We start from the raw sequence: 14548 nt of genomic DNA, 5'->3' as shown, positions 1-14548 counted from the left end.
AACAACCCTCCATGTAAAAAGCCACTCCTCATCCTCTTACAACTTCCATTTGTAACTTCCAGGGATGGCCCTTGTTCTTGCTCCTTCCTCTTGATCTACTATATGAAAGAACTTCTGAGTGTCAAAGGTCTCAATTATCACCTGTCCTCCTATTGAGCAAACTGCAGTCTGCATGCCCACAGGCCATCATAGCTAATGTTACACAGTCCTGATATCATTTTTGTTATCTGACTTTGTACCCCATCCAAGTTCCATCAACTTATCTCTAATCGAGAGAATTTTAATAATAAGGTGTGACACCTTTTGGCAGCTGGTATATGGAAATATGACTTCTCCATTACTTCCACCTTAGTATCACCACCTCTGGGTCTGGCTTCCACTGATGAGATCTCAATAAAGATCAAAACCGGTCTGGGTAGTGGCCCTTTCCTTAATGCATAGCATTATAAAGGTCTGCAAGGAGATGTGCTTTGTATTATGGGAGATACCAAGGCAAGTGATGAGAACTTATACTACCTTTACCACGAGTTACCCCAGTCCTGAAAATACTTCAGGCGCAAACTTTGTTTGCTTACACTTGGATAAAGGATTAAACTAAATATAATTGGTAGCATAGCCAAGTGAAAAAACTTCCATCAAGAGTCACAGTGACCAAATATGAGCATAGTAATCCAGATATGGTCTGATCAGGGCTTTATACAATGGAGTTATTACTCTTGATGGAAGTTTTTTCACTTGGCTATGCTACCAATTATATATTTAGTTTAATCCTTTATCCAAGTGTAAGCAAACAAAGTTTGCGCCTGAAGTATTTTCAGGACTGGGGTAACTCGTGGTAAAGGTAGTATAAGTTCTCATCACTTGCCTTGGTATCTCCCATAATACAAAGCACATCTCCTTGCAGACCTTTATAATGCTATGCATTAAGGAAAGGGCCACTACCCAGACCGGTTTTGACCTTTATTGAGATCTCATGAGTGGAAGCCAGACCCAGAGGTGGTGATACTAAGGTGGAAGTAATGGAGAAGTCATATTTCCATATACCAGCTGCCAAAAGGTGTCACACCTTATTATTAAAATTCTCTGGATTAGATAAGTTGATGGAAGTTTTTTCACTTGGCTATGCTACCAATTATATATTTGTTTAATCCTTTATCCAAGTGTAAGCAAACTGGCCCACTTAATGCATAGCATTATACATCTCCACAAGGAGATGTGCTTTGTATTATGGGAGATACTAAGGCAAGCGATGAGAACTTACACCACCTTTACCACGAGTTGCCCCAGTCCTGAAAATACATAAGGCGCAAACTTCATTTGCTTACACTTGGATAAAAGATTAAACCAAATATATAATTTGTTACATAGCCAAGTGAAAAACCTTCCATCAACTTATCTCTAATCCTGAGAATTTTAATAATAAGGTGTGACACCTTTTGGCAGCTGGTATATGGAAATATGACTTCTCCATTACTTCCACCTTAGTATCACCACCTCTGGATCTGGCTCCTACTGATGAGACTTCAGTAAAGGTTGAAACCGGTCTGGGTAGCGGCCCTTCCCTTAATGCACAGCATTATACATGTCTGCAAGGAGATGTGCTTTGCATCATGGGAGATGCTAAGGCAAGTGATGAGAACTTACACCACCTTTATCACGAGTTGCCCCAGTCCTGAAAATACTTCAGGTGCAAACTTTGTTTGCTTACACTTGGATAAAGGATTAAACCAAATATATAATTGGGAGTTATTACTCTTCTGTCTTTGCAGGTCAGCATCCTTCTCAATATTGCAGCAATCTTCTGGGTTACCTTCACCACCTTGGGGATATATATCCTCTGAACTTCAAGTTTCCTCTCAATCATTACCCCAGTCCCTTGCTGCCTCCAATTCTTCTAGTACAGTTCCTTCAGCAGAGTATGCAGAATTCCATTGATGTATCTCAAATTTCAATACTTTATATTTAGTTTAATTAAATGGACCCACATTCATTTCCCATCTGTCCAACTTATTCAAATATTCCATAAGTGTTACCTCATCATTATCTATTTATCAATCTCTTACTATATATCTATCGCCATCTGTACCACATGCAACAAATCAAAACAGCTACTTCCATTACATTTGTTTGAAGCTTTGTTATCTATAAGAATGAATTGATCTATTGTTGAGAATCAGTTCGTCCTGGGTATTCAATATTTCGTCAGCAGTACTGTATTGTCACTATCTATCAAAATACTACTTGCAATCTGTTCCATAATGCTGTAGTATTTTCCAGAGAGCATCATGCTAATTAGTCAAAAGGCTTTCTGTAAGTCAATAAATTATAGTATATCGCTTTAATTGTTCTATGTATTTTTCTCCATTGATATGGAGTATAAGTGTATGGTCTATTATTATACTCCTGTTCTTCCTAAATTTAGCCTGAATTTGCTGATTCCATTTCTACTTCAGTTCATGAGATTCAGATTTCTAAAAAAATTTTGGTTTAATGGCCGATGCCCTATATTTGGATAGACCTGGGCTCAAATCCCATCTATGATGTGAAGAACCTCTATTGGGGCTTTTCAATTTGAAGGTGGGTTAGCTGGTCTCATACTGAGGTGGCAGGATGTTTTCTTCCTGGAAAACTCAAGTTTTTCATCCTGTAACCAGGCAAATTGGGCAGGAGGACATACATGATTTGATTTAAAAAAAAAAATATATATATATATATATATATATATATATACACACACACATTATAACCAATAACTTTATATTTGTTTCACAAGATAGTGCTGTATCTGCCCATATGGGGCTCACATCCATTGTTTCATTAAACTAACTTGGCTAAGACTTAATTCCCAAAAATTATTGCCTTTTTTTTGTCTCATCTTTACTAATTCTGCTTGCAACTCTTCGATACTTTCTGACTGCCATTTATGCTAATTGCACTTTCACTACCTTGCATGTGTGGTGTCTTACCACTCACTGCCGCTAACTCACTGTCATCTACGCACCTTGCCTTACCACTCTTACTGTTACCATTCAAGCAACTTAACTGTACTGTCAACTGCTTACTCCCATAACTTCATCCACTATCTTTTGTTTGCTGACTGTGAATTCAGTGATATTTGATAATTCATAAACATGCTTGTTTTAAGGCTGCTTTAAAAGGGAAGACAAGAACAGAATCAAATTATATCCCGAACAAATGGAACTGAAATTGTTGACAGAAATCTTGAATTCTCATTGAAGTACCATAATATTTACATCTTCTCTCCATCGTTCCTTTGCACATTTGATTGAGTTGGATTGCTGTGTTCAATTTTCATATTTCAGTTTAAGTATCTGAATTTATCTGAAGTACTATAATTCGTTTAAATTTCTTTTTATTTAAGTTAGAAGGCATGCATTAATGTATATTTTAGTTCATGGTATCACAGTTTGAGTTTTCAGAATAAAAAATAATAATAAAAGATTCCCTTAACAAGAGATTATTTTTAATACTTCACACTCTTGTTTTCTAGGAAAACTCTTACTGCAACTAGCAGGTCAAGGTCTGCTCATGTTAATACCAAAGGGATGTGGAGATTTTATTCAGAGGATTCTTCAGGAATTAAAGTGTAAGTTCAGGTACCAGCAATATTTCCTTTAATTAACGTAAACGATAGTTTTAAATTATCGTACAGCTAAACAACATGATAATTGTGTGTAATCTGAATTTGTGCAGAATCATATGTTATGAATGCTATACAGCATTACAAGATTGGTGATAATTTAAGTGGAATTGGTACAGCATATACATTGACTATGACTACAAAGAGGAGTGCACATTTGGATATGAATGAGATGATAGTGATGGTGTGTACAAATGGACTAAGAGTCAGAATGAGTGGGTGGGAAAAACTTCACATAGCCAAGGAAATAATCACTATTTGCTGTAGCTGAATCCTAGAAGTATAAAATTATGATGAAAGTCTGGGATCAGGATACCACAATTTGAATATCTGCCAAACTTAAGTCCATTAATCTGCAGTTGCCTACACCTTGCAGTGGCAAGCATATTAGCAGCCTTTGTGTGTGTGTGTGTGTGTGTGTATCTTTGGGACAACAGACATTAAACTATCAAGCTGGAAGAGATGTATAAGTCAGTATCTGTAAGGATCAAGATTGGGCATTCACACCCATCTGTGATGAAACCAAACTTTGTCACCATTAGGTGGCAGATGAATTTCATTTCCTAGTTTAACACAACCTTTTTTTTGCTTGTTATTATTATTATGGTTTGACCTCCATAATACAATGCTGCATACACAATGCACTCAGGCAATGCATTCCACTTGCCAACCACCCTCCATGCAAAGAACCTGCTCCTCACTCCTCTGTTCGCACCCTCCTTATACAGTTTCCAGCAATGGCCTCATGTTCTATGGCCTCCCCCTCTCCCATTCTGTGAAATCTCACCTCCATGTCAACCTCATAACATGCCCTGACTAGCTTATGTCTTAATCATATCCTCCTTCTTCCTCTTATTCACGAGGCTCTGCAACTTGCATTCTCTCAATTTGTCCTCGTACTCCACATTCCAAAGACCACTGACTACCTTTGTGAATCTTCTCTGGACCCTTTCCAACATATCCTCATCACCATGAAAACCTGGTGACCAAATCTGTGCACAGTAATCCATATGAGGCCTGATCAAGGCCTTACAATGGAATCATAGCCTCTCTTTCTGCATGTCAGAGTCCTCTGCATCATTGCCATTATACGATGCGATGTCTTCACAACTTGTACAATGTAGCCCCTGAATTTCAGGTCTTTGTCCACCAATCACTCTTAGATTTCTCATCTCCTCTACTTCTGTTAAAGTTTCTGCACCAAGTGTATACTTTGCATCCCATCATTGCTTACCAAATCTCAAAACCTTACACTTGGCAACATTGAACTGATAGATCCACTTACCTGCCCATTCATGCAATCAATTCAAGTCCTCTTGTAAGGCATTAAATCTACTTAACTGTGGATTGCTCTCCTCAGTTTTGCATAATCTGCAAACAGCTGGATATCACTAGTTAAACCCAGTCTAATATCATTAACATACAAATTGAACAACAGTGGTCACAAAACTGACCCCTGTGGCACACCGCTGGTGGCCTTTCTCTTTTGGGATACTGCACCCCCAATATACAACTTTCTGATACCTATCCGACAGCCAGCCACTGATTCAACATGGAAGTCTGTTATAAGTTTCAAATAGCCAAAAACCATATTTGGACTCCCAGACGAAGTTGGTTTCCTTTCCACTTTTTCTTTTACTGTGCAATATGAGATATTTTCATAGTTAATTGAACATCATAGAAAGTACCAACATTTATTCTAAGGGTAAGCTTTAAATCAGTTATTCCATATCATTAAATTTAGATAGCATAATGGATTGAACCTAATGAATATGATTTAGAAGACTATTAGGTCACCTAAAAATAATTATGCTGTCAGGTTTTGGCATTGTATTGGTTGGATTCAAATAGTAGTGGTGCATGGAGTTGTTGCAGAGGCTAGTTTATAGAGGAATTGAATGAAATTAAAAATGTGTATGGATATTTCATAATAAAGAATTGATCACTGCATATTTTTTGCCTATACCAATTTATCTTTACTTTTTCCCAACAGATGTAATGTATTGCACTTTGCTTGACTTTGTATAGGAGAAAGTAAACCTTCCAAAAGCCTTCCAAAATCATTTATATATATGCGGTCTTTCTTCCAACCTTCACCACTTATCTTATTTTCCTCAATTTCATATTAATTCTGCCCACCAGAAGTAATAATAAATATGTAATCCATTAGTATCACGGGCAGGTTAAGGATTGCATAATTTGGCAATTGCTATAGAGATCAAGACGGTACTTTTTCGAGCCACTTCAAGCCTCCTATACATAGTGAGTGGATCAACATAGGAGTTGATCTCTGAGCAGTGAAAATCATATGCCACTTGGATATTCACCAACTTTCATCCTACAGTGGAACTTAAACCCTTGCCTTTAAGTAAAGCAGTGATGCTGTCCACCTTGGCATCTAGGTTGGTAATTAAATAATCTTAAGATGCTTTTGTTTCAGAGGTAGCATTTTTGCATAAGTTCATTTTGATATCTCATATTGGAGAGTGTCTAACCCAGAATCTCCTCTTTTTGATCTTGGTTAAAAATCTGTATCTTATAACTTTGATTTTCTTTCTTTAAACTTTGAAACATGGCTTGGAGAAAATCATTATCCTCAGTTTCAATGTTCACTATTCTATCCGACTTTCTTTTTCTGATTTCATTGCTCTAGTAGGTAGAGATGTTTAGGCACTTGATATTACAATTGTTACCACAGTAGTCTTACACTTTGTCTACGTGCTTACCAAAATGATAGTTCCAAACATTAACCTTTCCTCACCAGTGACTTGAGCATATTGTAGAATGTCATTCAGACTTTAGTAATAACTTGTTCGTATGGCCATTACCTGATCTTATATGGCATTATAAGATGAAGGGAGGTTGCTAGCATTTTCCGTAGTAGTGGCTGAGGTACATATGGTAGAAATAGATGCTCCAAGAGGATGTGAATGCGTGTGTAGACAAAAAGGGAAAGGGATGACCTGGGATCAAGGGAAAAAACTTATTCATCTTCTAACCTTCTTCGATCTGAAGAGGGTTCGAAGATGAATAAGGAGAAAAGAAATGGCTCGAGTTAAGCATGGAGAAGTTATATCAAATAAGTGGTGTCGGTGGAAGGAACTAGCTATAGATCCAGGAATAAGCTGCTGTATTTGTATTCCTATTATTATTCAGGCCTCCATGGAGTCAAAAGACTCATCGTGGGAGGTCCTTCCTAAGAAACACAGTCTATCAAGACTCATCGAGGGGAGGCCCCCCCTAAGAAACACAAAGTCTATCATACCACTCCTTGAACTCATTGACCGTTCTCGCTCTCACCACTCCATCAGACAATGCATTCCATGGTTCAACCACCCTCCATGCAAAGAAACCACTCCTCACCCTCTTGCTCACAGTTTCATTTCGTAAGTGTATAAAAAAACAAGGCAAATGAAATAGTTGCATTAATTGAGTCTGTTCAGTCAAAAATTGTTGGAATAAGTGAGACATGGTTGGATGAGGTTGACATCCTGACAGGAATAGAGAGAAAGGTACGATGTGTTTCGTAGCTCACGTGGCTCACTTACTGACAGTAAGTGAGCCAAAGATATATGGGGAATTGAGCAAACTTGATGTTAATAAGGCTGTCTGACTTGATAATATATCACCAAGTATTCTGAAGGTATATGCCAGGGAGTTGACATCTACCCTGACATATTTTTTTAATCAGTCTTGCACTGGGTCGAGTTCCAGAGGACTGGAAGGAGGGCAAGATTATGCTGCTTCATAAGGCAGGTGATAGAACTCGAGCATCAAATTATAGGCCTATCTGTGTGTCAGGTGTTGTGGTTAGCTTCTTGGAGAAGCTAGTGAGAACTAGTATTCAGAAGTGGGTTGACAACAATGGTATTATCTTTGATGGACAGCATAGATTTGGGAGTTCTTGTTTTAGTAATCTACTTACTTATTACAATAAGTTGATAGCGTCCGTGGACAGAGGAGAGGGATATGCAGTGGGATACTTAGATTTCACAAAGGCTTTTGATAGATTACCACATGATAAGTTGATAGTCAAACTAGAGTGGATGGGGTTGGATATTAGATTAGTGCATTGAATTGGAGACTAGCTATCTGATAGGTATCAACAAGTTGTATGGGGGAGTGATATCCAGGAAAAGGAAAGTCGCTATTGGTGTGTCTCAGGGGTCTGTTTTAGGGCCATTGCTGTTTAACCTGTATGTTAATGATATTGGCAAAGATTTGAATGGGGATGTTACGTTATTTGCAGATGCAAAGTTGAGATGAACTATGAAGAGTAGAGATGTTGTCGCCTTACAAGAGGACTTGAATAAATTGAGTGAATGGGCACAGGAATGGGGATGCGAGTTCATTGTTGCAAAATATAAGGTTGTAAAATTTGGGGAACAAAGATGGGATGTAGAATTTATGCTTGGTAGGGATATACTGTTAGAGGTGGAGGAACAGGGGCAGCTCATGCATAGGCACTACAGAACTGCAGCACCCCCAATTTTTCTTGATATATCATCATCATTAAATTCCTGACATGTACCCTCAAGGAATGTACAGGATATTCTTGATATATAAATATATTTATTAATTTATTTATATTTGCTTGTGATATTTAATTTTATCATCAACAATCCTATACAATTCTCTTATTTTTTATAAAAAAATAATAAAAATCCATCTTGTAGCACTTAGGAGGGCGAAGGATGCTTGCAGCACTGTGTTTACCACATTGTCTTATTGCTACGTGCGCAAGATATGCACGTAAAAGTGAGATGCGAGCTATTAGCGTAATGCGGCACTGTCCGTCGCGCAGTTCCACTGTTGTTTATATGCAGTTTGCGCCAGTAGTAGAGTGTTCGTAGTGCTTATCGTGTTTACTCCATCTCTTTAAATATTTGGACATTACAATTAAAGGATTTAATTGTAATGTTCAAAAATTGTAAATCCATTCCTTTAATTACAATTAAAGGAATGGATTTTATTTTTAAGTAATTTTGAATCATACTGAACTGTATAATTTTATCAATAATAAACAATATTTTTTCATGTTTAATTTTTTTTTTTTAATTTTTACCATAATTTTGATATTTTATCCAAACACACACACACACACTGTACTTACAGGGTGTGTGTGTGTGTGTATTTCGAAAGTTGCAGCACCCCCATGATTTCAAGCCACGAGCCGCCACTGGAGGATATAAGAGATCTTGGGGTTGATAGTGGATAGGGATCTGAAATTTATGGGACACATTGCCAAAATTGTGAGGACAACACAAAGAATTCTAAGAAAGATGCAGAGGACGCTGACTTGTGGAAGTAAGGAGATTCTTGTTCCATTGTATAAGGCTTTGATTAGGCCACACATGGATGTCTGCACAGATGGTCACTTAGTTTTCAAAAGGACAAAGGGATGGTAGACAGGGTTTAGAGTTGACTTACTAAGGTAGTTTCTGATTTCTGGAATGTCGAATATGAGGAAAGGTTGAGGAGATTCAATTTACAGAGTCTAGTGGATAAGTGGAAGATGGGTGATGTGATAGAGATCTACAAGTTAGTAAGGGGTTGTTATGGGATCAGTGTTGGAGAGGTTTTACAGCAAGCAGTGGGAGATCAGAGGAGAACTAAGTGGGTGTGTGCAGGGGAGTGAGAAGCAGGTATTTTGCATGCAGAGTTGGGAATGATTGGAATGCCTTGTCTGAGAGTGTGGTGTCTGCAGAGAATTTGAGTGTGTTTAAATCACCGTGTGTATGATGAAACTACTTCCTAGATGAGTCTTTTACTGCATGGGTTCTTAGGATAATAATAATAATAATGCTGTGGCTACAAATTATAGTCAATCTGTGTATCTGGAGTTGTGATTAAGGTATTAGAGAGATTGGTGAGAACTAGCATACAGAAATGATTTGATAATAGCAGCATTTTCTGTGGTTGTTAGTATGGGTTTGTTAAAGGGAGATCATGTTTTATCAACTTACGTACCAATATAACGTACAAATGTTTCGGACAATGGAAGATTCATATACAGTGGTATACTTAGATTTTGTAAGGCTTTTGATAGACTGCCAGACAAGCTGTTTAATAAACTGAAATGGCTGGGATTAGTTAAGGGACTAGTGAGTTGGATCTGTGACTTACTGTCAAATAAGTATCAGAGTTGTATATAGGGGTGCAGTATCCTGAAATGGGAAAGTCACTAGTTGTGTGATGCAGTGGTCTGTATTGGAGCCATTGTTGTAGACATTTTAGATTAATAATATGTTATGGGTTTAACTGGATATGCATAGACAGAATGAATGGGCAGGTAAGCAGAACCATCAGTTTGATGTGGCAGAGTGCAAGGTTTTGAAATTTGGTAAGCAATGATGGGATGAAGAGTATACACTTGATTGGGAAACTTTAAAAGAGATAGAGAAGACGAGAGTTCTCTTATTGGTGGTGGACAAGGATCTGAAATTAAGGGCTACGTTGCACATGTTATAAAGTCATCACATGAGATAATGACAATGATGTGGAGGTCCTTGACACGCAGAAAAACGAGGTTATAATTCCACTGTATCCTTGATAGGCATCATATAGATTATTGTGCACAGATTTGGTCACCGGGTTTTCATGGTGATGAGAATATGTTAGAAAGGATCCAGTGAGGATTAACAAAGGTGGTCAGTGGTTGTTGGAATGTGGAGTATAAATACAGATTGAAAGAATGTAAATTGCAAAGCCTCGTGAATAGGAAGAGGGGATATGATTGATACAGATGAGTTAGTCAGGGATTATTGGGTTAACATAGAAGAAATTTTTCATAGAATTGGAGAGATGGGGGGATAGAATGAGGGGCCATTCTGGGAAATGTGTAAGGAGGGTGTGAGCACAGGAGTCAGGAGTAGCTTCTCTGGATGAAGTGTGGTTGGTGAGTGGAATGCATTACCTTACTGTGTTGTGAATGTAAACATATTGAATAAGTTGAATGTGCTTTGTGTGATACTGTGTACCTCCCATGATGAGTGACTCCATGGTCAGATGTTAATAATTCTCTGAGATGTTTTCACAATCTTTACAATATGCCCTCTGCACTTCAAATTTCTATCTACAATCACTCCAAGATCTTTGCTTCTTCCACTTCTTTCAGTATAACCTCAAGTGCTACTTTCAGTATAACTCCACCAAGAGCTAGGAATAATAAGTCTGATTTTTGATGACTGTAAATCACTAGTTACCAATCTTTTTTGGATCATGCCCCCATCTCAACACCTCAAAGATTTTGATGTCCCCTCTGGCATAATAGTCAACCAAGTTCTGAAAAAGTGTAATATAAATAGGTACTTCAAATAAAAAAAGAACATAGGTAAAACTGTTTTTAATTTGACTTTCTTCAATGAATATAAATTTTATATTACACTTCGTATATTATAAAACATAAATCAAACTTAACTCGGGAAAATAAAATCCAAGTTAATGTGATCCTGAAGCTTGATGTCTGCTGCAAAAGAGTTTTTATTTGAGGTACTAATTTAGTCAATTTCAATCTCAAATTCCCACAGTTTGTGATATCTAGATGATTTCTTTTTTTCAGTAACAAGTCATTTACAGCACTAAAGCCACATTCAACTAAATATGACGATGGGCAGGGCAACAGTAATTTTCTTGCAAAACTAGTTGAATTTGGGTATTTCGTTTCTCTCTTGTCACAAAGCCATGCCATTGTTCCTTTTATGTTGAGTAAAGTTCTAATAGACAGATCATTTTACATTTCTGAGAATTCCTCTTGATATTGCATGGCCACAACAGTCAAGTGCACTAGCATTGACTGAGTTCTCCAAGATGGAAAATCAATTTCTTTTAAATCAGAAAACCTGTCATAAAAATCACATGCCATTTTGCTCAAGTGATCTGCAATAGCAAGTACAGCAGCATCAGCCACCTCACACCTATTTAGCCAATAAAATTAGTGAAATATTTTGGCTGAAACATTCTTTTGGCAAAATTGCAGAAATATAATGAAGCCAAATATCTTAGCCTTTGCATCAACAAGGGTCTTATTTGCTCCTCGCAGTTGCTTATTTAACATATTCAGCTTTTCAGAGATATCTGTCAAATAACTCACAAATGGTTGACCATCAACTGTTTGTAAGAGTTTTTTTTCAGGTTTGTCATTCAAAAACTCACTAAGAATATCAAATAGTTCCATGAATCTTTTCAGGCAATTCCCCTGTGACATCGTTGTGAAGCAGTAGTCTTACATGGTCAGCAGTTTTATCCTCTGATTAGCTGAGTGGTTAGTGTACCCGCTCCCCAACCAAAAAGGCTGTAGGTTCAAATTCTGCTCTGGGCATGGATATTTGTGATTGTCTGTGAAAATATTAGTGGTGTTGGCAGGTAGTAGATGGTATTGGTGTAGATGATGCTGTTTGGTGTAGTTGGTGCTTTTTGAGTTGTTTTTTTTTGAGATTGAGAGTTGTAGAGTAGGTCCCTCCCTAGATGAGCCTTTGGACTCCTTGGAGGTGTCAGTAATAATAATCATCATCAAATTCCTAACATGGACCCTAAAGGGGAGTACAGGATACGATAGTATATCATGAAAATTTACATCATTACTATCTTCCTGTCTACAATTTTCCTCCAAATGAATTTGTTACTGTCAAGACTAGCATTATCAGATCTTATATTTCTATCTTCTGAGGAACTTTTTTACCGTATCAATGTCACATAAAAAACATTTTTGCATGTTCAAGTTTTATGCACAAAGTGGCACTGTTTACTTTTCAGAGGTGACAGATGCTGTGATCTAACCTTAACACACTTATGCTGCCAAGTATTTATGTTGACTGCTGTACTAGTGTGGTCAGCTTTTTTTCTCAGAAAGTCAGGGTTGTAACATCAATAATTTATTGTTGATTGTGATTTTTTGATTACATCGGTGATGAGGTGATGAATGCAACATCATTTTCTAATTGCCTCCTAAAATATTCAAATTGCCCTCCTGTGGGGCATATGCCCCCATGTTGGGAAACACTGCTGTAGATGGTTAGATGGTGGTGCACATTGGTTAAATTGCTGTGGAGGCTGTGAATATTTGTGCAGTGGATATGGAACTTTTTTTTTTTTCAAGGATTGTTTGTTTTTTGGTTGGATTTTTATTTTATTTTATATTTCGTGGGAGATGTCTTGCAGTTCACAGTATAATCCTATTTCAGTATTCTGTTCTTCATTGTATTTAGAGAGAAGAGTTAAAGAGTAGAGGCACACAATGCAACGTGAAATACTTGCAGACATATTGTCCACATGGAGGAAAGCCAGTCTCTTGACTACGTGTGGTCTTGACCATTCTCCTTGCATGTCATCATGTTTGGACTTCCTTTAGGCACAGACCAGCAGAGTAGGTGACAGTAGGACTTATGACTAGCTGATCAGGTAGCGTCCAGATTCATTACTATCACGTTTAGTCCTGTGCACTAACTAGTTGGATTGAAAGAACCATTTTACTGTTGCACCCTGGAATGGGGAAACACTTAGTCCTTTCAGTGTATTTTTCATGTCCTTGCTCTGAAGACAAAACATGTCGATAAGTTGCTTCAGATCTCCAGTAAACAAGTTGATGGTATTTCACCAGGTAATGAAAGAACATTTACCACCTAGAATTTGGCAGTTACTTCAAATAGAGATGGTATACCTTTTGGCATCAGTACTTGCTATATATGCCAGAGTTCCATTTGTGGAAACAAGCTATACTTCAGGAAGGTGGCATTGACTTGACTGTGAGAGGCTACATGTTGCATGCTGATAGTACCCTTTAGTGGCTTTAAATTAAAGATGTAAGTGTATTTTTGCTTGGTTACAATTACAGTTAACAAATTATATTCTTGATCCAAGTGTGAGCAAAGGTTTATATGCAAGTATATGGAAAACATAATGCAGAATATAATTATTATTATTATTTTCCTGACCTCCATGGAATCACAAGACTCATCGTGGAAGGTCCACACGATTCCATGCTCTTACCACTCTCCATGAAAAATACTTCCTACCCTTTTACTCACCAACTTCTTTTGCAACTTCCAGGGATGGACCCTCATTCTACCATATGAAAAATCTCCTCAGTGTTAATATGATAATAACCACTGAACAGCATAAATGTCTTGATCGTGTCCCCCCCCCCCCTGCCTTCAATCTACCAAACTATGCAATCCGCATGCCCTCAGTCTATCCTCATAATTAATGTTGTACAGGTCTTGATCTCATTTTTATTATCTGTCTCTGCACCCTCTCCAAGCTTATTTCATCCCCTTCAAATCCCAGTGACCAGATCTGAGCACAGAAATCCAGATGTGCTCTGATCAAAGCACAAATTTATCTTTTGTGGTCAGTGTTCTCCTCAGCATTGCCGCAATTCTCTGAGATGTCTTCACAACCTTTGCAATATGTCATTGGAACTTCAAATCTCTATCTACGATCATCCCCAAATCCCTTGTTTCCTCAACTTCTGAGCATTATATTCCTCATGCAACTGCTCTCCACCTCTCTTTTTATATGCCTTCCATAATCTGTTGTTCTTCTGCAATTCCACTTTTATTCCTTTTTCATCCATTTGACACGAAATTGCTTTATCTCCTTCACTTGAGGTCTACAGTCTGTCATTGTTTTAAACAATTTTTTCTTAAGTATCTTCCATGCACTAATGTCCCCTCTTTCAAATTCTTGCATCCAATGTATTGCTGCAAGCTGGTTTCTAAGTCTGATAGTCACCTGCCTTATAACCCCACATAACTTTCTTCTGTTTTGATACCTCCACATGCCTATTCATCCTTCAAGTTAGGAATACATGGGCACTCTCACCAACAGGGGGAAAGTATGTTATCTCAGTCACAGTCAAATCTAAAACTCTTGATCTTGGTGTTCCCT

At 37.7% G+C, this 14548-nt stretch overlaps 1 protein-coding gene across 1 annotated transcript in view; it reads left to right on the top strand.

Moving 5' to 3' along the window:
• Positions 1-14548, top strand: part of LOC150099071 (protein transport protein Sec61 subunit beta-like) — a 45424-nt gene that overhangs the window by 27886 nt on the left and 2990 nt on the right. Inside the window, exon 3 of the mRNA XM_090405272.1 lies at positions 3512-3607. Coding sequence (XP_090261398.1) covers positions 3512-3607 — 96 coding nt within the window. The remainder of the gene's footprint in view (positions 1-3511; positions 3608-14548) is intronic.

The sequence above is a fragment of the Typopeltis vanoorti genome, chromosome 15 (genome assembly GCF_054136105.1).
Source record: "Typopeltis vanoorti isolate ZY-2024b chromosome 15, IOZ_Tvanoo_1.0, whole genome shotgun sequence".
Taxonomy (NCBI): domain Eukaryota; kingdom Metazoa; phylum Arthropoda; class Arachnida; order Uropygi; family Thelyphonidae; genus Typopeltis; species Typopeltis vanoorti.
Note: the sequence above shows the minus strand (reverse complement) of the source record. Positions and strands in the feature narration are given on the sequence as shown.